At 48.4% G+C, this 25,798-nt stretch overlaps 1 protein-coding gene across 3 annotated transcripts in view; it reads right to left on the bottom strand.

Moving 5' to 3' along the window:
- Positions 1–2,603: 2,603 nt before the first annotated feature.
- Positions 2,604–25,798, bottom strand: part of LOC141729657 (uncharacterized) — a 73,420-nt gene continuing 50,225 nt past the window's right edge. Inside the window, exons 5-7 of one of the 3 annotated variants that reach the window (XM_074544488.1) lie at positions 4,054–4,235; positions 3,753–3,853; positions 2,604–3,662 (exon numbers count right to left, since the gene is read on the bottom strand). In XM_074544488.1, the coding sequence (XP_074400589.1) occupies positions 3,548–3,662; positions 3,753–3,853; positions 4,054–4,235 (398 nt within the window). In that variant the 3' untranslated portion in view covers positions 2,604–3,547. Of the gene's footprint in view, positions 3,663–3,752; positions 3,854–4,053; positions 4,236–19,338; positions 19,440–25,798 lie in introns of all 3 variants that reach the window. The other 2 variants (XM_074544490.1, XM_074544489.1) reach the window with 2 other exon arrangements.

Raw genomic sequence — 25,798 nt, 5'->3', positions numbered from 1 at the left:
ACGTGAGGCAGGGTGAGAAAAACCCTCCCTCTACCCTGAGTGATTGGTTTTGGTTATGCTTTATCCAAACCTCTGCCAAATTATTTTATATCTGCTTGATTATATTTGATTGCATTATTTTATATAAATGTGCTGATCAATTAAATTGGTGCTAAATTCCAATTTTGTGGTTTATTAAATTAGACATATAGGGACCTCATTCATAACAGTGTAGTCACTTTTGTTTTATTCTCTGTGAGAGGACACAATGTTGGCAAAGCTTTGGTAAGATTCTGCTCCTCCCTCCTCTCCCTGAAAAAGCCAAGTCTTACAGTGCCCTGTGCAGTGGTTTTGGTGCTGATCAATCACTCGTGCACTCATTTCCTGCTGCTGTTAGATAGGGTTAGGAGAAAGTTAAAGCAGGCTTAAAACTTTAAAAGGGTATAAAGAAAATTTTATAAATACTAACTAAAAGAAAAAAAGTGGCAAGAATTAAAGCAAACCTTTTACAACACTTCTAAAACTTTTCCTCCTCCCACAACTTTTTCTTTTACACTGACAATGTAAAGAAACAAAACCAAAAATTTCCACTTAGTTTACTACCTCTAAAATAGTCTTTCTTCAGTTCATTTAGGGAGAGAAGTCCCTCTTGGTAATGTTATGAAGACATCTCCATGAGAGGAAAGAGTTTTCTCCTGGTTCTTAATTTCATCACAAATCGCAGTTGCCTGGGAGAAATTTATCATGAAGCTTCTGTCATTTTCTACATCCTTCCTACAGATCACTGGGCTCTCTCAGGGTCCAGAAGTCACTTTTCCTTTTGGATGGATGGCCTGAAGGAACCCAGGGGCTGCAGGCTGGGACTGCTTCAGAAATCCCTTTGGCTTGGAAGGATCCTTCTACCTGAGAACTGAATGGGCTGTGCCAACCCCAGAGCGAGAGGGACTCACGGCAACAGAATTAAAGGCTGGTGAGAGAACCCAAAGAATAGACTGTAACATGCAGAGCAGGTGAGAGAGAGCCAAAGATTGAAGATGTCTGAAAAGTGGAGTTGAGTTTCCACCAGCTTGAAGATTGTTTAAGTAACACTTTGGGCAGGGAGTTTGAACTTTATCATTTATTGATGTAATTGTCCTGTTCTAATAGATGAGAATCACAAGCATCTGTTGAGGGGAGTAAAAAGGAAACCGTCAGAGTTATTGGGGCAGTTCCCTTAAGGACCAACAAGCAGAGTGAAACAAGAAATAGAGGGCAAGACCAGGTTGGCCCCTGTGTTCAACACCAAGAAGATTGCATAGCCCTGCTGTGGGCAGCAATCCCATAGGCATGGCAAGGTTTGGGGCAAGAAAGGCACCCCAGACCTCTGTCATTGCTCAGCTGTCTTTTAATACAACAGGAACCAGAAGGCAAGACTGAGTTGGCCTCTGTACTCACCACTAAGATCCACCTGCTGTGAGCAGCAGCCCCATGGGCACGGTAGATGGGGGTAAAAAAGCCAAACCAGACCTCAGTGATCCCATTTTGTCCATTCCAAATAAGTGTGGCAAAAAAAAGCTGAGATTTTTTTTCCTCCTGTTCCCACTCCTTGCCCACATCAACAAATGCTAGTATAAGTCATTAATTTTTATTTCTTGTGAAGAGTTGATTATCTGGATTGAAAATGAGAGTTAATTGTTTGAGCCAAAAGCTCATAGGAATGGAAAAGTGTGGTTTGTTATAGATGAATGATGTGATAGTTGGCTCTCACACTTGTGAGACAGATATTATGTGTATGTTAGGAGCAGTTTTGTAGATGAATAGTGCTGCTACTGCAATATGTCACCCCCTATTCCCCCTTCCCTCCCCCTTGCAGCAGCCTCAGTTCCCAGGGCATTTGGGGAGGGCTGGCTCATTACCAGGAAGGGCCACAGGACAACACCTGAGCTCCAGTCAAGGTGTGAGGAAGTGATCTCCACCTGTGGAGGGCAGAGAAGGAACTGACTGACAAAACTCTGGGAGGGGCTGAGGGCATAAAAAGCAGAGCATCCATTTTGTAAACAAGCACATGGCTGAGAGTCCCAGAGATCTCTGGTGCTGTAATTTTTCCTTACTCAGTCTGTTGTTGTATTTTTTTAGGTTAAATAAACCTCTAAAATTTTAAACAGTGAGGATCCTTTCTCTCATCTTCCAAGGACAGTCCAGAAGTCTCACCTTCAGGCCAGTTCGTGATGATTTCCATGACCACAGGGTGATTCGGATTCCCCAGTCAAGCGTGTTGTACAATGTAGTAAATAACCAATATAGGTATTGGCTTTTGGATTTATGTACTAACTTTTGTTTTGCAAGCTATTACTGATCACAAACCCCCTGATATAATACCATTTGTAATTGCTGCTTTTGATGTAGTATAATCTGTCAGTTTATCTATGTACTCTATATCTTTTATAAATAGAGGTGTAATAGGTACTATCTTAGACCATAGCATAATAGAGACTGGGATATCTTAGTATGATTGTTTGTCTTGGTTTGGAATGACAGGATTCTGCTAAGGAATGCAGGAGCCTCCCCTGAAATGGAGAATGTAAACCCTCCCCACATCCCAAATTGCTATAAATTTTAAATTAGGGGGCTCTCAGGCAAAAATATGGGAGCAGGAAATAACAGTTCTTTAATAGGGAAAAAATAATAGGATGAAATAAACAATGCAGTACACTAGAACAACACTGACAGAGTAAGACCCCAACCTGACACCCTTTGGGGTTTTGGTAGCAGTCCCATTGGAAATGTGGCTGCAGTCCTCCTGCAGTGGCAGGGGTGGTTCTGTTGGAGCGAGGGGGATCTGTAGAGAAGGATGTATTCTTCCTCTGAAGATCCAGTGGAAGAAGAGACAGCTGCTGTTCTTCTGTGGAATCCAGTGGAGAAAGCCGTGCAGCTGTCTCAAAAACCTCTGGATTATATCTGGGTAGCAATGCTTGGCTCCTCTCTTTCGGCAGAGCATCTCACAATGGGATGCTGTAGTTCTTATCAGTCATGCAGTGACATTCAATAGTCTGTTATCAGCAATGTCCCCTCCCCAGGGAGGTGTGAATGTGGTCACTCAAAAAGAGAGAGTATTCTTTGTCAAGAATTACCTTGACAAACGTAATCTGCCATACAGATGGTAATGGAAAACATCTTGTATTGCAACCTTCAACAACTTATAAACTCTAATAAGTATGCATAAAGGGTTGTAATGTAACACTACATTGACAATATAGTTTAAAGTACCAGTGTGAAATCAGACAGGTACCAAATGCAGGACATAATTCCATAAATAACTTGTATAAAACTTTAAAACAGAGACCTTTTTTTCTCACATATAATGAGGGCAATTGACTCACTGCAGGCAGCATCGGTGCCAGGATGGATTGCAAAGACTTTTCCTTTGCAGCCCCAGCCCAGCGCTGGCACTGGGGATGAAGAGGCACTGAGGTGACCCTGAGAGGAAGTGCAAGGCACAGGGCGCAGCTGAGGAAGGACAGCGCTGTGCTGGGCTCAGAGGTGAAGCTGGCACTGCCCAGCGTGGAGAAGGTCCTTTGTGCAGCCCCTGTTACAGGGGAGCTTGGGCCTTGCTGCAGACATACAGCCGCTCACTGGAGCAGTTCCTGCTCCTGAATCTCCTGTCAGCCAGGTAGAGGCACTCGGAATTGCCATCGACAGGAACCCTGCAGGGAGGAGCAGAGGCAGCGCTGGTTGCCAGGGGAAGCCCTTGTGCCCCTGTGCCCCCAGGCCCTGCCTGGCTCCCCGGCACTCACCAGGAGCTGTAGCTGCTGCCGTCCCCCCAGTGCAGGCGCTCGCCCCGTCTGCGCAGCCCGAGCCAGAAATCGCCGTTCCCACACAGGCGGGAGAGCAAATCCTGTCCAGGAGAGAGGAGTGGGAGCTGCCCCGGGCCCTCGGGGGGACACGTGCCCGGGGCTGCCCCCGCACGCCGGGGCTCCTTCCCTGCAAGGCCCCGGCCCAGGGCTGCAGCCCCGGCCCTACGAGCACCGAGCCCGGCCCAGGAGCGCCCCCAGGCTGCCCTCAGCCACCCCACACCGCCCGCAGCCCCTCACTCACCATGGCATCCTCATCCTTGGCAATGGCCAGGGAGGCCCCGAGCTCGGAGCACCGTTCCTGACCCTGCTCCCACGTGCTGTAATCCTGTGAGAAGTAGTAGCAGACACCCTTGTACCCAACCCAGCCATGGGGACAGCCCAGAAGCAACGGCGGAGTCGCAGGTGTGACTGGAACCTGTGGTGCTGCAGGGGGAAGAGGAGAAGCTCTCAGGATTCCCCTGTGCAGGGAGCCCGCTCTGCCCCGAGGGGCTGGGCCCAGGCTGCTGCCCCTCCCTTACCTGACTGCACAGCCAATGCCGCCCCCAAAGCCAGCACCAGCACCAGGAGCAGCAGAATCAGCACCGCCGTGCCCACGGGATGGCGCCTGAACCGTTCACCTGGAGCAGGAAAGAGCTGCTGGCTGCCAGAAGCAGAGCCGGCCCCGCAATCTGCTCAGCCCATGGCCAGGGAGCAGAGCAGGGAGCCCTGAGGCAGTGTGGGCCTCCCTCAGCTGGTAGCCAGAGAGCCAAGAGCCTGGGCACAGGCAGGGACACAGCTGTGGCCACAGGCAGGGACACAGCTGTGGGCACAGGCTGCAGCAGGAGAACTGCACAGCCTTGGGGGCAGCTGGGGCTCTTGCTTCCAGCCACGGATGGGGCCCAGCAGAGCACCAGGCCTCTTCCAGACATCGGGAAACAGCCACACACCTGCCAGCCCTGGCCTTGGCAGGGGACACGGGCCCCTCCCTTGAGGCCACAGGGGTGGCCCTGTACTCACCCAGCAATCCTCTGAGGTTCCTTTTGTGTTCATTGCCTGTTGCTGCTCTGCCCTGGGGAGCCAGGGGCTCCCTCACGCTCCCGTCACTTGTGCAGAATCCATTCTCCACATCTGCACTCACTGCACGCTCACAAGTGGCATCCCCCTGCTTATGCCAAGAGGCTTCTTGGGCTCCAGGCAAGTGTGGAACCGCGGCTGCTGGTCCCTCCTGGGGATGCTGAGGCTCATTCTCAGCTCCAGCAATGGAGTATAATTCACTCTCTTCAAGTTCGCAGCCAGAATCGCTGTTTGTGAAAGAACCTCTACTTTGCTCCAGAAACATTAGGAGTGCTGCTGGCAGATCGTTTGGGAGCTCGGCCTCGGGAACAGCTTTCCAGCCGCGCTGATGGCACCCTGAAAGGGACACGGTGAGAGGTCGCTGCTGGTGCCGGCCGTGCGGGGGCTCAGGAGGGCGGCGGCAGCTGTGGCTGCGCTGTCGCCGCTGCCCAGAGGTGCGGCAGCAGGTGCGCAGACAAGCGCAGCCTCCGGCAGCTCTGCGGCGGCCGCAGCCGCGGCCCCTGTCGCTCTGCAGCCCAGCTCCGTACCGGGCCGGGCGCTGAGAGCGCCTGCGAGCTGCCGGCTGCTGCTGGCCCGGGGCAGCTGCGGCTCGGAGTCCGCCTGCCGAGGCGCAAGAAGCAGCAGCCCCGGGCTGCTCACCGTTGTGCCCCGCATGATTCCCTGTCCCGGCGCCTCGGAGCCCGGGCACACCGAGCGCCGGCACGGCCGCTGCGGCTCCCTGCCTGGGCACACGGAGCGGCTCCCGGCACAGAGCGCAGCGCCGAGAAGCCTCGGCCCCGGAGCAGGCTGCATGCGCCGCTTTGTGCCCGCAGCCGGCGCCTCCGTCCTAGCGAGAGCAGCCGGGATGAGCCATGCGAAAAATGCATATTTTATGACTGGCTTTTTGCTAATATTAAAAGGAATATTATAGGTGTTCTGTTAGAACGGTATGCTGTATTAAGTTTCTTAAGTAATGTGTTAAATACAGTTCTAGGTTATAACATAACGTTAAAATAGAAACTACACTGTGTAAGATACTTTTTAAAGAGAGGCCTTGCACTGAGACAGCAGGCACAGGACACCTAAATCTTTCTGTGAAAAAGAATTTATGTCCCCCTTATCAGAAGAAACGAATTTCTTCCTGCCTCTCAATCCTTAAGACGCTGTCAGCATGCAGAGGAAGAAGCTGACACTGACCAGACAGAATCCTGTATTTGAATGGAATTTATAAATCGTGTATGAGGTGCATGAATATTCAAGAGGCTGGTGCCTTTAAGGGTTAATCCTCTGTTAACGTGTGCTTTTTCCGGACTTATTTTGCCCAGAAAAAGGTACCTGGACCTTCCGTAACTGTTTGTTCTTATTGTCTCATATTGTCCTAAATCCTAATGGTCCAAATTATTATTACTCTAATTATATCACTATTTTGATAACCATTTTATTACTATTAAACTTTTAAAATTTTCAAAACAAGTGATTGGCATTTTTCACAATTATGGTGGCAGAGGATGGTTGCTAACACCTCGCTGCCGGTGCTTTAGGAGAGTCAGGGTGGGGAAGGCGCGCCCTGCCCCATTTGGCAGCGTCGCTCTCTTTCCCCTGGGGTGACTGACAGACGCAGGTTATGATCTGTGGACAAAAGGAGGCAATAAAACAAAGAGAAGGGAAAAAGGCTCCCTACAACCCTGATAATTGGCCCCTAAGACAGGTAGTGCGCACGAAGAACCCGGGAAGGAAAAGGGATTGGTAAGAATTTCTCGGGGGGCCGGTACGGGGGGATGAATGTGTGTGAATGAAAGGCGGGCTGGTTGTCCCAGACCTGCCAAGTGAGTGAGGAGTCTTTCAAGCTGCGTTTCCTTCCTTTAGTGAGAAAAGCGGCCAGTGAAGAGACAAAGCGAGTGATAAAAAGGGTGAGAGAATCCCCCGGCGTAACTGGGACTGGGTCTCAGGGAGGGGTTGGACCCCTCGGAGGCAGGGAGCAGAGTTCCCTAGCCCAATCCACTAGAAAACCCGACAAGAGGGAGGGGCCCCTAGAAATTCTGCTGGGTTGAGAGATAAGAGTGCCCAAGGGCATCCAGAATTAAAACCTGCGGGTTGAGGGATTAGCATTTCAAGAGCATCCAGGGTTGGGCAAAATTCTGCTGGATTGAGGATATGCCCGAGAGCATCCGGGGTTGGACAACACAGCTGGATTGAGGGATATCCATGAGCACCGGGACTGGCCAGTAACACCTGGAATTGTAGCAGGTGATTTGAAAGTAAAAGGTTCCTTATTGTTGTCTTGTTGTATGTGAGAGTGAGTCACACACAGAATCAGCCATTGTCCCCCGGGCGGGTGGGGGCTGTGGCAGAACATGTATGTGACCTGCAAACAGACCATTGTTCTCTCTGGAATGTTAAAGGACCGTGGCTAAAGAGTGTGAGTGACACGCAGACAGCCTCACAGGTGAGGGCCTAAAGAGTGTCAGTGACACACACACAGCCTCACAGGTGAACAGGCACCAGAGGTGACCAGAGCCAGGGCCCTTCCAAGAGGCCCGGCGACACTGAGACCCGGAGGCCAACCCCAAGGAGAGGGGGGGCCACAGGGACCCGCAATTCCCTTGTGACAGGGATCTGCTTTGGGTCCTGAGGGTGTGAAAGAATGTGTGAAAGTGAATGAGAAATAAAAGTGTGTGAAAGAGAAATGAAACTATGTGTAATATAGATTGTTTATTTTAAGCCTTACTATATCTCCTTGGAGGGAGGTGTACTGTATTGAAAAGTAGTGTGAGAAAAAGGGGTTTTTTTATTTTTTTGTGTGTGTAGTCAAAAGAAAGTGGTATTCATGTTGCTAGTGAAAGTGAGAAACAGAGGGAGAGGATGAATAGAAATCATCTTGAAAATGGGACAGAAAACCAGTAAGTTGGATACAGGAAAAAAAAAAACAAAACAGCAAAAATCCTACTAGTAGAGACACCCCAAAATAGCCCTTTGGGAGTTATGTTAGCCTACAGAGATACAACTTCTTGCAAAAGCAGAAAATACAGGCTATGCAATAGTTGATGGGAAAAACATGCAAACTGTTGAAAAAGGGAAATTAACCTTAAACTAGTAAGCTCAAACTTGTGAATTATATACTTTAAAAAGATCACTAGAATATTTAGCACAAAAGAAAAGAACCATATATACTGATTGAAGGTATGCATTTAGAGTAGTACATACCTTTAAAAATTTTGGAAAGGGAGAAGATTACTTAATTCAAAAGGAAAAGGATTAGTACATGAGGAACTTATTTTAGAAGTTTTAGACACATTAAAATTACTTCAAGAGATAGCTATAGTACATATTAAGGGACACTAAAAGGTAAAGACTCCAGAAATAAGAGGAAATAATTAGGCAGATCAGGAAGATAAGGATGCAGCAGAAAATGGAGCTGAAATAGTTAATATTAACTCCAAATGAGGAAAAATTGGAAATTCCAAAGTTAAGTGGATAAAAGATGTGTCGAAGTAATAACTTTGTTTTGTGGATGAGAATTATTAGTGCCTGTTGAATGAGAGATGCCTGAGGAACGGTGGGAAACCAAAGTTAAGGAGTGTCAAAAACAATTGGCCTAGAAATTAGTAAAAAGGAAGTGACAAGGGAAAGAGGACAATTCTGGGCTGAGCACTGTACTCGCTACCAAGAAGCTCACACATACCTGCTATGGGCAGCAGCCCCATAGGCAGGGAAGGTGGGGGCATAAGCCATACCAGACCCCTGTTATTCCTTTTTCTTTCACTCACTTGCTGTCTTTTCCCTTTCAGGATCCTGGCAAGATCATGTCACAAATGCTACCGAAAGCACTACACAGAAAGAAACCAAAGCTCCACTTTTGTCACCCACACCCTTGTCAACAGCCACTGTTATAACCCATCCAAATTAAGAACCTGTAAGCAAAATTATTAGATTGCAAGAAACTTCTGCAAAAGTGGTAATAGATTTGGAATTGAATGTCCAAAAGGAGAGAGATAGATTTGTTTTACATTTAATCTTAAAGACACAGTTCAGGAGTCGGTAAAAAAACAACTAGTAAACAAAAAAGTAAAATCAGCACAGAAATCTAACTCTGTATTGACCCCAAATTATATGCTGAACCATATTATAATACTCCGAGCAGTTATAGAAATGATAACAAATAAAGCTGCTCAGGCGTCGGAATTAATATCAAGCCAGCAAAGCCAAACAAAAACTGTGATGTATCAGAATTGGTTGGCTTTGGACTGTTTATTGGCTAAAGAAGGGGGTGTTTGTGGAAAGTTTAAATATCAGATTGTTGAAAATAGATGACAACAGAGCTGTTCTTCTGGAAAAAGCAAAAGATATCAGAAAAATACCCCAGGTACCAATCCAAAATTAAAAAACAATGTTAAAACCTAGCTGAAAGGGTAATGTGTTAGAGATAAGATGATAGAAGAAATTAGGATTTTTTCTTTTATGTGTTACAACTGTTTTGGTATTTCTTCCTTGTTTAATCCCCTGTTTTATTTGATTGCCAGCATAGTCCAAAGGATGCAAGCATTCAGTCTATTCATTCTTCTGTTGTATTTTTGACGAGGTTGAATTAAGCTTTCTAAAATTATGAAGTGAGCAGCTATTTCTCACAGGCTCCATGCCGGCCATCCGGGCAAGGTGGAGAGCGCGGGCAGCCGCTCCCTCGGCTGCGATCCCAGCGCAGGGGGCAGACGGGGGCAGCCGGCACCAGGAACTCGGCAGAACCCCCCCGGCCCTCAGCGCGGCCCCCTCCGCCCGCAGCGAGCCCCGAGCTGGGGCAGCACCGACCGCGGTCCCACCTGGGCTGCAGCCGCCTCTGAGTTCCTCCATCTCCTCGCAGCTCTGGGCTCCGCCGCCGCCGCTCCGCAATGTCCCGAACGCGCCGCCACCGCTCTCGTCCCGGGCAAAAATCCCGGACACGGCAGCTGCCAACGCAATTTAAAGTCCGGTGGGAGTGGCTTTTGCATAAGAAGTGCAATAAAGGATCATAAAGCGATAAAGGAGGATAAAGGACCTTTGCCGGCCGTGAAAAGATGGGCGTGCCTTGCCTTGCTGTGCCGGGAAATGGAGATGGGAGGGCCGTTTACCGCGGGGGAAAGGGGAGGATCGCGGCCCGCGGCTGCTGACACCCCCAGAAGCAGCTACCGGGGGCTGAGGTTCTTCTCCAGGTTCTCCGGGCTGGGTTCCTTTTCCTTAGCGCAGGTTTTTCGGGATAGGAACCCCTTCCCCCCTCCCCTCGCAGAGCATTTGCAGATCAGGCAGATCAAATGAATCCCAATTGCCAGCAATTTCCACCACCTGCGATTTCTCCCATCTTTTCCTGGTTGTTTGTGACAGTTCCTTTGTTTCTTCCCACAGAGCTGGAAAGCAAAATGCCCGCCTGCCCCATGGCCATCCCCACCACCTTGTCCCTCTTTCTCTCCCCTTTACTTTGCTCCACTTTCTGCCTCCTCCTGTCCCTGCCAGCTCCAGCAAAGCCATTTCCCCCACTGACACCAGCTGCCTCCTGTCCCTCGCTCCCATTTTGCCCACTCGGAACTCCTGGAGCCACTGAGTCACCACATTTTTGGGTGTGTTGCCAGGGCTCAGCAGCACCAGGGATTGTATCATTCTTGATATTTGGTGACATTAGAAGGAACATCAATAAAATTTGTACATTAGGCTTCCAGAGGTCAGACTTAGGCCTATTCAGGAGACTTATTCAGAGTTCTTTGGAAAGCAACCCTTAAAAACAAAGGAGTTCAAGAAAGGTGATCTCAGAGATCTTGAGGGTACAGGAACAGACTCTCCCTGTGTGCCCAAAGAGAAGTCCATGAGGCAAACGTCCAGCCTGGACCGGAATGAGGTTTTGAAGGAACTTAAGAATAAAAGGAGGAGGTATCATCTTTGGAAGGAGGGTCAGGTTTCTCAGGAAGTATTTAAGGGGGATGCAAGGATATGTAAGAAAAAGATTAGGGAGGCCAAAGCTCAGTTTGAACTTAATTTAGCATTTTTTGGAAGGGATAATAAAAAAAGGTTTTTACAAATATATTAATGGTAAAATGAAGTGTAAGACCAGCCATTGTTCTTTTTTGAATGCGGGAGGGAACTCAGTAACTGCACATGAGGAGAAGGCAAAGATGCTCAACTATTTCAATATTGGGTCAATAAAGACTATGGACTTTGGACATGGTTAGCATACAAATTTGATAGCAGGGTGCCTTCTGTTTCCTCAAACAGAAATTTGAGGATTAAATCAAGATTACAAGAAGATTGAATCAGATGGGTTTAGGAAAAAGAAAATTACATAGGACTTCTGCAAGCAAGAGATGTTTAAAATGTCTAAGTTTGTTTATGTGATGATTAACCCAATCACTGTAGTAAAACATCACACATCTTCCTAGAGTAAGTATATATGCATTTGTATCCCACACTAAAATCAGAATCTTTGAGTGTCTCAAAGCCTTCCCTGTCTCTCTTCATCACGGATACTCAACGCCTTCCTTGTCACAGCTTTCAGTGGGAACACAGCTTGTCCTGAGGACAAGTGTCCTCCTGGGCTGGTGGATGGTGCCAGGGAGCAGAATGGGCCCCTGTTACCCAGGAGGAGGCAGTCAGAGAACTGCTGAGCTGCTTGGATGTTCATAAATCTGTGGGCCCAGAGGGATCCACCCCAGGGGGATGAGGGAGCTGGCAGATGAGCTTGGGAAGCTGCTCTCCATCATTTACCAACAGCCCTGGCTCACTGGGGAGGTTCCAGATGGCTGGAAGCTGGCCAGTGTGACACCCATCCACAAGAAGGGTGGGAAGGAGGATCCTGGCAATTCCAGGCCAGTTAGCCTGGCCTCAGTGCCCAGTAAGGTCATGGAGCAGTTCATATTTGATTCCAGCAGTTCATTTTGATTCCAGCAGGCAGCACTTCCAGGATGGCCAGGGTGTCAGAGCAGCCAGCCGGGGTTTAGGAGGGCTGGGGCGTGTGTGACCAAGCTGGTCTCCTTGCATGAGCAGGTGACCCTGCTGGTGGGTGCAGGAAAGGCTGTGGATGTGTCTGTGTGGGCTCCAGCAAGGCCTTTGGCAGTGTCTGCCACAGCTCCCTCCTGGAAAAGCTGCAGCCCAGGGCTGGGACAGGAGCACTCTGTGCTGGCTCAGCCTGGCTGGATGGGCCAGAGAGTGGTGCTGAGGGTGCTGCATCCAGCTGGGGCCAGGCACCAGGGCTGTCCCTCAGGGCTCTGGGCTGGGGCCAGCTCTGTTCAGTGTTTGCACTGACCCCATGGATGAGGGCATTGAGGCTTTCATTAGTGAATCTGCAGAGGACTCTGAGCTGGGAGCTGTGTCCATCTGTGGGAAGGCAGGAAGGCTCTGCAGAGAGAGCTGGAACTGTTGGATGGATGGGCAGAGTCCAAGGAGATGAAGTTTAATAAATCCAAGTGGTGAGTGCTGCATTTTGGCCACAATAACCCCTGCCATGCTCTGGGCTGGGGACGGTGTGGCTGGGCAGTGCCCAGGCAGAAAGGGACCTGGGGGTGCTGGTGACAGCCAGCTGAACATGAGCCAGCAGTGTGTCCTGGTGGCCAGGAAGGCCAAGGGCTCCTGGCCTGGATCAGGAATGGTGTGGCCAGCAGGAGCAGGGAGGTCATTGTGCCCCTGTGCCTGGCCCTGGTGAGGCCACACCTGCAGTGCTGTGTCCAGCTCTGGCCCCTCAGCTTGGGAAGGATGTTGGGACGCTGGAGAGCGTCCAGAGGGGGAACGAGGCTGGAGAGGGGCTGGGAACACAAAGCCTGTGAGGAACCCTGAGGGAGCTGGGGGTGCTCAGCCTGGAGAAGAGGAGACTCAGGGGTGCCTTCATCACTCTCTTCAGCTTCCTGAAGGGTGGCTGTGGTGAGCTGGGGGTCAGTCTCTTTCTCCAGGCAACAACAGACAGAACAAGAGGACACAGTCTCAAGCTGCGCCCAGGGAGATACAGGCCAGAATTAAGGAGGAAGTTTTTCACAGAAAGAGTGGTCAAATGCTGGAATCATCTGCCCAGACAGGCGGTGGAGTCACCATCCCTCGATGTGTTTAAAAAAAGACTGGATGTGGCACTTGGTGCCATGATCTAGTTGAAGTGTTAGAACATGGGTTGGACTCAATGATCTTAAAGGTCTCTTCCAACCTAGAAAACAAAATTCTGTGAAAAGTGTTCTCCCCTCCATTTCAATCCCTTTTCTCCTTGTAATCCCCCATTTTTGGGGGCGCTGGGGAAGGACTGGGGGCACTTCCCCCTCCTCACTGCTCACCCCTGGGGCTGCTGCCCCTCTCACAGTGCTGAGCAGTTCCCTCCCAGTTCCCTCTCAGTGTTCCCAGGATCTCTCCCAGTGCTGCCAGCGGCAAAGCCGTGGGGGCACAGCGTGCTCTGCTCTTGAAGAGGCGAGACTGGAGCCGTCAGGAGAGCAAACCCGGCTGGAAGGAGCCCGGGGCGGTGGCGCCCGGCAGGGCTGGCCCGGGAGGGCCCGGGGGCTGCGGAGATTTCCCTGCAGGGCCGGCCTGGAGCCCACGGGCACAGGGGGAGCACACAGGGAGCTCGGTGCTGCTCGGGCTGCTGTGACAAGGGTGCAAGTGTTTAATTTGCTTCTGTTTTACGAGAAGAAGGCAAAGCTTCTTCTTTCTTCCCCCCACCCCCTTTTTCTTTCTTCTGTATTTCTGTCGCCTTGCCTTGCCTTGCCTTGCCTTGCCTTGCCTTGCCTTGCCTTGCCTTGCCTTGCCTTCCCTTCCCTTCCCTTCCCTTCCCTTTGTCTTTCCTTTGTCTTTCCTTTCCTTTCCTTTGTCTTGCCTTTCCTTTGTCTTGCCTTTGTCTTTCCTTTCCTTTGTCTTTCTTGACCTGTAGTTAATCAGCACAGCAGCTACAGGGTACAGATTCTGTTGTTGGGGCAATAACACACTGAAAGAAGCAAGTCTCCAACTCTGCTAAGAGAACAGCAACAGTTACAAAAATATCAAACATTCGCTTAGCATGTGCCCTGGTTTTCCCCTCCATTTTACCACTTCCTGCCTGCACGTCTCTCTTTCTCTGTGGGTGCTTATGTTGAGCTGGAGCAATGTGAGAGCTGCCCCTCAGCATTCAGAGGCAGCTATTCCGTGGCTGTTCAGCTGTACAGCGCTGTTACTCCCATGTGAGCCCACGCTGCCCTTTCCCTGCCCCTGCAGCAGCCCCAGCACTCGGGGCACTGCGGGAAGGGCAGGCTGGGCACGGAGAGGCGCGGCTGGCACCGCCTGCCCTCCCGCCAAGGTGCACGAAAGCATCTTCACCGAGGGACAGCGAGCACGGCTGTCAGCACTGACAGACCTTGGGAGGGCCAGGGCTGCCTGTGCAGCACCGAGGGCACCAAAGGGAGAGCAGCCACTTCTGTCACCGAGCTGCCAGGCTGCAAACCACAGGGGATGCAGGGCTGGGCTCCCAGAGCTGTGGTTTTTCTTTATTCAGTTCTTTGTTGTAATTTTTTGTCTAGGTTTAATAAACCTTTTTAAAATGTTAAAAGAGAAGGTCGTTTCTCACACTGATTTCCAATCTGCTCTTGTAGCAGCATACTGTCAGTAGTACTAGGAGGTCATTACTGTGAGAGGACAGAGAGTTGGCAAAGCTTTGCGAAGCTTCTGCTCCTCTCTCCTCTCCCTGGAAAAGCCGAGTCTCACAGTGCAATGTAACCTCTGTTACTTCCTGAGGAAGTTTAGTTTGTGTGACTCATCTTGAAAATGTGACTGAGAAAATACCTGAGATACACTGTTAATTTCTTTAAGACTTTTCCTGAAATCGTTGGTTTGCAGTTGATTTTAATGCTGAAACTATTCATTGTAGCTACTCTGCACACAAAGAAATTTTTAGACATGTTTATTCTTAATGCCAGTAGAAGAGAATTTTCAGTAATTTCTGCACTTTGTAGTAGGAGTCTTAAAATTTGTGTGCATGAGTAATTGTTGTGGTTTGCAATAGGAGGAAAAATTTCTGTTGAACCGCTGAGAAGCTGGGCACGGCTCTGTGAAACACCCAAGTTAAAGAGGAAAAACCCAGGAACCTCCTCTTTCTTTCTTTCCCAGTGGGCGAGGAGGTGGCGGCCCCGGGCCCAGCCCCCGTCTCGGCCGGGCCGGGCCGGGCAGCCCTGCCCCGGGTCGGACCCGTTCCCCCGGGCCGGGCTCCTTCCCCCCATCGGCCCCGTTCTGCTCTGGCCGGGCCCTGTGGGTGCTGGGCAGGAACGGGAGGAATCTGCAGAGACCACAAAGGCAGAGGGCTGGCTGCGGCTGTGAGATCTCACCAGCAAATCCTCTCCTCCAGCGCAGCTGGAACCGAAACCCCAACAGCTCACAACCCGCACAGTGAAACTGCCGTGATAATACAATAATGAACAATCATGAACAATCATGAACAATCATGAAACCAATCCTATCACAGTCCCAGCTGCAGCGTCCTGTTACAGAGACCTCAAACAAAATGCTAACCCTTTCAATATTTCAATCCTCCCTCGAGTAAAAGAAAAACAAAACAAGCCAAGATACAAGCATATAAAAAAACAACATACAACCATCAAAATCAGTAAAGAAGAAGTTAAATCCCGAATTTTAAAAAAAGGGAACAATACCTTAATTTTAAAAGTGAAATCCTCTGTTAAACTTTGAAGAAAAAATAGAAATTTTTTCATATTGCACATGAAACTATAGGAAAATGAAAGTATTCAAATAATATCAAACCTCCTTCAAATAATAAAACCTCCATACTAAAATAAACAAATAATGAAATAACTGTAATCCCATAAAACTTTTCAACAAAAAAGATAGAAAAATAATCCTACACTTTCGAAAAAAGAAAAATTCTCTGTTCCCAGAGATCCAAATTATTTTAAAAATAAATTATAAAAGTTTCTACCTTTAAACAACTCATCTTAAAAACAATACCATGTAAATCAACATAATCCACCAAAAGACTATTAAATAGTTTATAAAAATAAGGAAAGCTTCACAATAGCAAAGTTCCCAAACAACTACTATCCAGAAGAAAATAAAAAACCACCAAAAAACCAGTTTTCTTTTATTTTATAAAGAAGTATCAATACCCTTAAAAAAGGGTTCTCTCCCTAAATAAACTAAAAAAAAAAATTTAAAAGTAATAAACTGACTAGAAATTTTAAGGTTAGTGTCTTTACGTTATCAGTAAAAAATGTAAAGTAAAGAAAAGTGTTTGGAAAAGTTTATTTTAATTCTTCGTACTTTTTTTATTCCAGTTACTGTCAATAAAATTTTATGCTCTTTGAAGTTTTAAAACTGCCTTATCTTTCTCCTAATCCTACCTCACAACAAAAAATAAATACCTTAGTAATTAACCAACACTATAACCCACTACACTGAACAAGTCATTAATTTAAAAATCTCAAAATTAAAGAAATCTTAAATTGACAAATCAAAACCACTACAGTAGTGTTCATCCAGCCACACTTCATGTAAAAAGAGAATTCCCAAAAATCAAATGATTCAAGTTGGAACCAAAGTATTTCTGTATTTTATGTTCTTTTGTGTATCAGAGAAGGTTTGGGATTAAAAGATGAAAATCTGCCTCTGTTGAAAACAAAGAGAAATTTTACTTTTAGGGAACCCTCATTTTACCCCAGATGTCTGTGATTCCTTATTGGTTTTGCCCCCTGAATGTGAATGCAATTTTCAGCACCAGCTGGGCTTTGTTGAAAATGGTATTGGGGACCCACAAGAAAAGTTCCTCATTTTAATAGCTGAGACCATGGTGAGGTTTTTAGCATTTCCTTCTCTCAGGTGGGATCTGATGCCCTGAGGTGGCCTTGTCTCCTCAGGGATTTCATGCCCTGAGGAAGCAAAGGCTGATGGAATGTGCTTGATCCTCTCCTGTCTAATGGGGAGGAGCAGCACCCAGCAGAGCTGGAATCGCCTTCTCCATTCCTGATTTCTGCTGCCAACAGATCACTGGGCTCTCTCAGGGTCCAGAAGTCACTTTTCCTTTTGGATGGATGGCCTGAAGGCACCCAGGGGCTGCAGGCTGGGACTGCTTCAGAAATCCTTTTGGCTTGGAAGGATCCTTCTACCTGAGAGCTGAATGGAGAAACAGATAGATGTTGTGAGGCCAGGGAGCTCACTCAGAACTGATAGGAGGATCCCAGAGAAAAAGATCTCTAGTAAAGACTGAAGTTGTTTTTATAAGAAAGTTTCTAGCAGAAGTTTCTGGACTCCAGGTGAACCATGGAACAGTTTAGCAGTGTCAGAAACAGCAAATCCACTCTTGGCCAGGACTTATGGTTAGGGTTAGCAGCTAACCCTCAAACTCTTGCTGTGGCACTGTCAGCTCCTGTCAGCATATTCACACATCAGGAAACATGTGACCACAAGATGTGATGTTCTCTAGTCAAACTGGGCTAACCACAGAAAACTCCTTTCCTCCACGTGGGTGTCTTCTGAAAGCTGGGTCTCAAAGGCTTGGTTACACTGCAGCGGGTAAAATGCTCATAGAATCTCTAGCACTCCTGTAGAAAGCTAAATATATGCCTTGTAAAAGTGTACCTTAAGTCACCACTGACAGTTGTACATCAGAAAGTGACTTTCTGTCTGACTGAACCAAAACTTTAGACAACAAGAGTCCTTATAGTGATGAGAATTCTTTATTAGAAATTGCAGTGGTTTTCCACCCCAGTTTCTGTACATAACACAGACACCCTTCCCCTGTTCAGTCCGAGATGAAATCTTGATGAACACCTTTGTTTCAAAGTCCCTGTCCCCCTGCAGAGAGGCCTGGAGCTTTCCTTTCCCTGTCCCCAGGGCACTGTGAGCTGCCCTCCCCAGCACCAGAGCCACACGTTCCCCTGCCCAGGTGAGGAGTGAAAGGGGCCCTGGACAGAGCACAAGCTGCTGAGCAGTGGGCTCAGGCTGTTGTGAGTTCCTGCCCCAACAGCCCATGGGAATGCAAGGGGTGAAAAATGCCCCGAGTGCTGTGCACCAGCAGTGACCCTCAATCAACCTTCCCAATGCTCTCCCTCGAGCTCCCCAGGCTCTGGGGAACACAGGACAGCAGCGCGGGCTCAGTTTGGCCCTGGGAGGGTGAGAGGCAAGCAGCAGAATCCAGCCTGGTCTCCCTCTGACCTTTGCTTTAGCACAGGCCTGTGTGTCCCCAGCCCAAAGGCACAGAGGGGGCTCTTTAAGCGGGGCCACAATGTCCCCGTGCCCACCGTGTCACTGTCCCACGAGGAGAGAGCCCGGGGGCATGGGGGCCAGGAGAGCTGTGCCAGAGAGCTGTGCCCGAGTGTGCCCGGCCCTGTGTGCCCGTGTGTGCTGTGCCCAGGTGTGAGGGCACACGTCCTGCTCTGCCATGGGCACTGTGTGTGTGCTGTGCCCAGGTGTGAGGGCACACGTCCTGCTCTGCCATGGGCACTGTGTGTGTGTGCTGTGCCCAGGTTCAGGGTCTCTCAGGCACAGACAGAGCAGAGCAGCAGTTCTTTCCCGTCGCGTCCCCCGCAGCACGCAGGCCCAGCGCGGCGCTGCCCGAGCAGGCCCAGCCCCAGCCCCGCCTCTCCCGGCGCTTTCCCCTCGCTGCAGTTCCGGGCGCGGCCGGCAGGGGCGCTGTGGGCAGCGGCAGCCGGGTGTGAGCAGGGCAGGGAGAGGCGAGCTCAGGATCCCGGGCACCCGAGCAGGGGGGACAGGGCCCTGCGGCACTGAGGGGCGACACTGAGGGGCCCGTGCAGGGGCTGCTCTCACCAGCACGGGCTCAGCCCACAGCCCCACAGCAGGAGAAGCAGCTCTGGGCTGGGATGTGGCGGCGGCATCGAATTCCCTTCCCTAAGTGGGAGCATCCTCCTCCGAAGGTGACAGAGACAAAGAGCCAGCAGCTGATAGACAGACAGACAGACAGACAGACAGACAGACAGACCCTTCTTCACAGTCTGCCTGATGCAGACAGTTGGATTCCACCTCAGCACATGTCAGCTGTTCTTCCTCTTCCAAAGACAGACCAATAGTGTCAGGTACATGTTAGTTTACAATGAATTCCAAGAGCCCAGGGCAGTTCGGATTTCACATCTGATCTTGTTGTGTCGTGAGGGCAATGCACTCACTGCAACAGTGTCAGGATGGATTGCAAAGACTTTTCCTTTGCAGCCCCAGCCCAGCGCTGGCACTGGGGATGGAGAGGCACTGAGGTGACCCTGAGAGGAAGTGCAAGGCACAGGGCGCAGCTGAGGAAGGACAGCGCTGTGCTGGGCTCAGAGGTGAAGCTGCCACTGCCCAGCGTGGAGAAGGTCCTTTGTGCAGCCCCTGTTACAGGGGAGCTTGGGCCTTGCTGCAGACATACGGCCGCTCACTGGAGCAGTTGTCACTCTTGAATCTCTCATCAGCCAGGTACACACACTCGGAATTCCCATCGACAGGAAGCCTGCAGGGAGGAGCAGAGGCAGCGCTGGCTGCCAGGGGAAGCCCTTGTGCCCCTGTGCCCCCAGGCCCTGCCCGGCTCCCCGGCACTCACCGGGAGCTGTAGCTGCTGCCGTCCCCCCAGTGCAGGCGCTCGCCCCGTCTGCGCAGACCGAGCCAGTAATCGATGTTCCCATGGAGGCGGAAGAGCAAATCCTGCCCGGGAGAGAGGAGTGGGAGCTGCCCCGGCCCCTCGGGGGGACACGTGCCCAGGGCTGCCCCCGCACGCCGGGGCTCCTTCCCTGCAAGGCCCCGGCCCAGGGCTGCAGCCCCGGCCCTGCGAGCACCGAGCCCGGCCCAGGAGCGCCCCCAGGCTGCCCTCAGCCACCCCACACCGCCCGCAGCCCCTCACTCACCATGGCCGCCTCATCCTGGGCAATGGCCAGGGAGGCCCCGAGCTCGGAGCACCGTTCCTGACCCTGCTCCCATGTGCTGCAATCCCGTGAGAAGCCGTAGCAGACACCCTTGTACCCAACCCAGCCATGGGGACAGCCCAGAACAACAGCGGAGTCTCAGGTGTGACTGGAACCTGTGGTGCTGCAGGGGGAAGAGGAGAAGGTCTGAGGATTCCCCTGTGCAGGGAGCAGGGAGCCCGCTCTGCCCCGAGGGGCTGGGCCCAGGCTGCTGCCCCTCCCTTACCTGCCAGCACCTGTTGAGAGATTTTTGCAGATTGAGGAGTTCTTGCTAGACAGCAGCCATGTTCAGCCCATGCACAATCCAGCCTGCTTGTACTAATGGACAATGGACATATTCACAAACAATGAGTAATGGACATATTCAGAAACGGGGTCAGTATATCCTTGAAAAACATACAAGAAAAGGAGTCATCAGGACTCTGCAAGTTTGTCGGCAAGCTTGGGAAAGTAAGAAAAAAGTGAGTCATGGGTGAGGCAGATGACCACAGCAAGACACGTGAAAAATTAGATTATCCAATCAGCATTCTAATTTAGGCGCATGAACAGCCAGGATTAACCAATCATGTATTAGCTAGAGATGTGTGGACAGTAAAGATTTATTATAAATAGAGTCTTTTTAGGGATAATGAATTTGGCTTCACTGGATCACGTTGGTGATGGTGTGATGTCCCTGAACTTCTGCACCCCGCATTTCTGGTGGAGAACGCGGGCAGGCCCAATGCTGTAGCACTAAAGGGACTCGAGGTCGGCAGTTTGGCTGCTGTGCAGGGGATTGGAGCCAACCCTCGAGGAGTGGAGAAGCCGTCGAAAGTATCCTCACTGCCCCGGGGAGAGGAAAGGGTTACTGTAGCTCCAGTCGTAGAGAACTTGAATCTCACCCTGATCAAGGTGAGCGGCCGGGGAGGAGATGGGGTCTGAACATGAAAGGGAAGGTGTTCAGAAACTCCTCCAACATATCCTCTTGAAGAGAGAACTAAAGTATGATGCTTCCAAGTTGAAGGGACTATTGCACTGGGCTTGGGACGATAATCTCATAGCAGGAGCACAGGCTCCTTTTGAGATTTCGACATGGGAAGCTGTGGGGCTGATGTTGTGGGAATGCATTGCATCTGACGGGAGTGAGGCAAAAGAGGTGTCTAAATATGCTACTGTGTGGCAAATTATCATTGAAATTGAAACTTAGTGGGAAATTATCATAGTGAAAAATTTTCATAGTGGGAAATTATCATACAAGCCTTAAAGACAGAGAGGAAAGATTCTGTGGCTTGTGCAGCCCTTGCTTCTGAGCTAGAACAGCCTCAGGCATTTCCAGCAACTTGAGTTCAGCAACTGTTTTCTACCACCTTAGATATTCCCTCATGAAGCCCACAACCCCTCAGCTCAGAATCGAGCATTACACCCACTGCTCCTCCAGCTCAGAGCGGGAATGAGGAAGCTGCTGCCTCTTTGGGGAAGTTAGTCTGCAGAACAAAGGTCAGTTGTACTCAGAGTGAGGAAACTCTTGATAGAAGTAACTTAGAAACTAAGCATGCTGTAAGTGAAATGGATAAGGAAGGAGATGTTATTATAAATAATACTTCTATTGAAGAGGATGTAAAATCTTTAGTGGATAATTTGCAAAAATTGGTAATTCAACAAAAGGATTCAGTTGTCCCCAAAAGAGACTATTCTTTTGAGAAAATGGGCTTGCCAATGATAGTAGGTTCAGACAGACAACCAGGAAAGCGGTTACCACTCTCTCAGTTTGTCTCTGAGCCAACATTTGAGCCGGTTAAACAAAATCCTCTCTCTCATGCTGCAAAAAATGTGAAATTAGAGTTGGAATGTGACCCTGAAATAGAAGCAGCTCAGAAACGAAAGTGGAAGGGTGTTATTACAGAAGTGATTGTAGAAGGGACTTTTCTCTCAAATGATATAGAGGCATTTCCTGTAGTGACTAACACTACGGGTAGATTTTGGGAACCTTTCAAGTGGAAGACTTTAGAAAGGTTAAGTACTGCAATTTCACAATTTGGTTTAAAATCCCAACTTGCACAGTCACTTCTGCAGTATATTTTTACATCTAACACATTAATTCCTGTCGGGGCACCAGGGCAGTTATAAATCCAATGGTGTCAGGAACCCACGTCTTACAAGAGGAACCCACTTGCCACGGCAAAAAGTCCAAATATGGACCACACTGGACAAATTCAGACCAGCCTTTTTATTTATTAGTACATCAGCCTCAGAACATTGTTAGATGTTAACAGCATGCTGTCCTAATGAAAAATGCCCCTGAAGGTGGGGTATAACGGAATGACATAAAATCATCTCAGTTTAGATTTCAGCCAATCACACCAAAACAAGACATATTGCCAAGCTTTCCATCCAACCTTATAAAACATACGTAATAGTAGTTAAAACAAAGACTGGTTCATAAAAGACAAAGAACAGAGCTCTATTCACAGTAACCTTCTAAAGATATACACTAAATAAACTTGTTGCCATCCTAAAGCGAAATCTACAAAGTCCTATTGTTATTTGTCACGTCTACTGCTTGGGAAACTTTCCTGCTTGCTTGGGAAATTTTTCTGCTTGCTTGGGAAACTTTTCTGCTGTAACAGAACTCCGGGCCACATCCTGAGGCCTAAATACACTTTTTTAACCATTTCTTTAAAACCCTCTGACTTTATGGATTCCCACAATTCCCACTGATGTGTACACCCTAATAAGACTTATAATGCCACCCCATCAGCAGGTGATGTTCCATAAAAGCTGGGAGGAAAAGTGTGCTCAGGAAGCAGCAAGACCTAGAGTGCAGGGTGATCCTCTGTGTGGTTTAACAGCACAACAGTTACTTGGCCAAGGGCCCTGGGCTACTGCCACTGCCCAGGCTGGGAGCATTGATCACGTCTTACAGATGAGCCAACAACTGGCATATAATGCTATCCTTGCACTTGCAGATGGGTTACACACTAAGTCTTTTACACAGATTTGCCTAGGAATGAATGAGAACTTTGATACATTTGTAGACAGATACCATGAAGCTATCTATGATCATCCTGATTTGGATTCAGACACTAAGGTACAATTGCTTAATATTGTTGCTTTTGACAGTGCTAATGATAAAACTCAGCAGATTTTGGGAATATTAAAGAAGGGAGCTGATGTTACAGAAATGCTGGAACTTATGGCTAGAACTACAGAGAGAGAAAAAGCAGCCTATGTAGCTGCTGCAGTCCAGGATGCAGTAAAACCACTGCTTTCTAAACTGTAAAAGAGCTGAAGGAAAGAACATTAAGTGCTTTGGATGTGGTAAAATCAGACATGTTGGGAGTCAGTGTCACTCTGCAACTATGAAAAAAAAAATTCTTCTATCTGCAAGAAAGATAACCACAATGCTAAAAGTGTTGGTTCCAGGGAAACGGGTCTCAGAGCGCCTTCATTCCAGGTGTCACGAAACGAGTACAGAGAGTTGCCTGGAGAGCTCAGCCTCCCACGGAGGGGGAGGAGGACTTTACTCACTCAGATCATCAACTTCTGGCAGTGCCGGAGTGGACGTGGAAACCGCAGTAGACGTGACCATCACAGGCTCTGCTGTGCACCTGATAGATGCCAATGTAAAAGGACCCTGGGGGAACGGGCTCAGTGCTTTTCTGTGAGGGAGATCATCTGCCACTAAAAGGGATTGGATGTAATTCCTGGGGTTATTGACGCAGACTATCAAGGGGTTGTTAAAATGATGGTTCAAACATTTTCCCCTCCTGTATCTATTCCCAGAGGTTCACGAATTGCTCAGCTTGTTCCTTTTAAGTCTTGTGTCCCGTGTACAGGCTACAAGGAATGGGAAACAGGAAGCTTTGGTTCCACAGGTAAACCAGAAGTATATTGGGCTGCGGACATCACAAGAGGTAAGCCAGACAAACAGGTAACTTTGACACGTCCTAATGGTGATTCTATTAGAAAGAAACTCATAATTGACACTGGAACAGATGTAAGCATCATTTCAAACACAATATGGCCAAAAAATTGGGCATTGGTAGATCCCACTTTAGGCATTGCAGGTATTGGAGGGATTCAGGCAACCAGATGAGCAGGGAAGTAATTACTTTCACTTTCCCAGATGGAGTGAATGTATCTACAAGGCCTTATGTCATGCAAATGCCCGGTACTTCACTAGGTTTGCTTGTAGGGATCTGTTAGGCCAGTTCAAAGCTACCATTGTTACACAGCCTTTTTAGCAGCAGCTACTGGGGGGGCAGCCAATCCTCAAAATTATCTGGACCATTGATACACCTGTGTGGATTGATCAGGGGCAACTGTCATAGGAAACGCTGCCCATAATCCAACAATTAGTGCAAGAACAGCTTGAGGAAGGGTGCATAAAGCCATCCCCTGGCCCTTGGAACACCCCAATTTTTGCCATCCATAAAAAGAGTGGGAAATGGAGGTTGCTACATGACTTACGTGCTGTTTATGCAGTAATGCTAAGTATGGGTGCCTTGCAACCCGGTCTTCCATCTCCTACTATGATACCTGAGTCATGGAATCTATTGATTATTGATCTCAAAGATTGTTTTTTCACCATTCCCTTGCATCCACATGACACGAGCCATTTTGCATTTTCTGTTCCATCTGTCAATAAGGCAGAACCCTACAAAAGGTATGAATGGATTTGTTTGCCCCAAGGCATAAAAAACTCCCCTATGATGTGCCAAATGTATGTCACTTGGGCATTAGAACCTGTTCAACAGCAATTCCCTGAGTATATCATCTATCACTACATGGATGATATATTAGTGGCTGGAAAACAATTAGACTCTGTAACTGTTCTAAAACCCATGACAGTTTTGCTAGAGGAAAGAGATTTGAAAATTGCTCCTGATAAAGTGCAATCTTCTGCTCCTTGGAAATATCTTGGGTGGCAGATTGACCAGTCTGTGAAACCACAGAAACTCACCATTAACAATGAAATTAAAACTGTACATGACGTCCAGAATTTAGTGGGGGATATTCAATGGATTAGAACTATTTGTGGGATAACTAGCGAAGAATTGAACCATTAATACAGTTACTAGGTACTTCATCTCAGGCAGATGAACACTGGACCCTGGATAAAAAACAACAGCAGGCCTTGGATCACATTGCCACAAAGGTTGCTACATCACATGCACATCCTCTGATTGAGGATATTCCAGTTCAATTGATGAACATCAATCAGAGCAAGGAGGGTGACAATTATGCCAAGCATCCTTTTGCCTTGATTTATCAATGGGTTAAAACTCGGGCTAATCCTTTAAATATTTTGGAATGGGTATTTTTACCTGTAAAACAATCTAAATCTATTACCACTCAGCTGGAACTTTTTGTTCAGTTGATTATGAAGGGCAGAGGGAGAATATTGGAAATCTGGGGACATGAACCATATGCAATTGTAGCACCATTGGCTAACTGGTATCTTGAATGGGGAATTAGGCATTCTATTTCTTCACAGACAGCTTTGGCTGGATATGATGGTAAAGTTCACAATACTTATCCACGGCACCGGGTGTTATCTTTATTGGAGCATCAGCATCTGGAGAACAGACCCTGGAGGTCTGACTGCCCATCTGGGCAGACAGTATTTACAGATGCAGGTAAAACATCAAAAAAGTCTCCCTGCACTTGGCAGCAAGACAAAGTGTGGAAAAAGCATGTCATTTTTGGAGAGGTAAAAGATGCGTTGCAGACATTATAATCGAAAGCTGTGATTTGGGCTTTTGAAAATTGGGATAACGAGGCCATTAACATTGTTTCTGATTCGCTTTATGTAGTTGGCTGCATCCAACACTTTGAAAGAGCAGTACTTACAGGAGGTGAGTAATGAGCATTTGTATTCCCTTTTAAGCCGATTGCTTAGAAACCTAAATCAACGAGGGCAGGAACACTTTATTACTCATGTTCGCAGTCATCAAGCCCTCCCTGGTCTGTCTGAAGGGAACACTCGAGCTGATCAGTTGGTAGCCACTGTCTGGCCAATGCCAAACTTGATAAATTTCAGCAAACCAAAACTTCCCATGCGTTTCTTCATCAATCTGCAAAAATGTTAGTTAAACAAGTAAGTATTCCCCTTACTGATGC

Source organism: Zonotrichia albicollis, chromosome 7 (assembly GCF_047830755.1).
Source record: "Zonotrichia albicollis isolate bZonAlb1 chromosome 7, bZonAlb1.hap1, whole genome shotgun sequence".
NCBI lineage: Eukaryota > Metazoa > Chordata > Aves > Passeriformes > Passerellidae > Zonotrichia > Zonotrichia albicollis.
The sequence above is the reverse complement of the archived record's forward strand: the minus strand, read 5'-3'. Positions and strand labels throughout refer to the sequence as shown.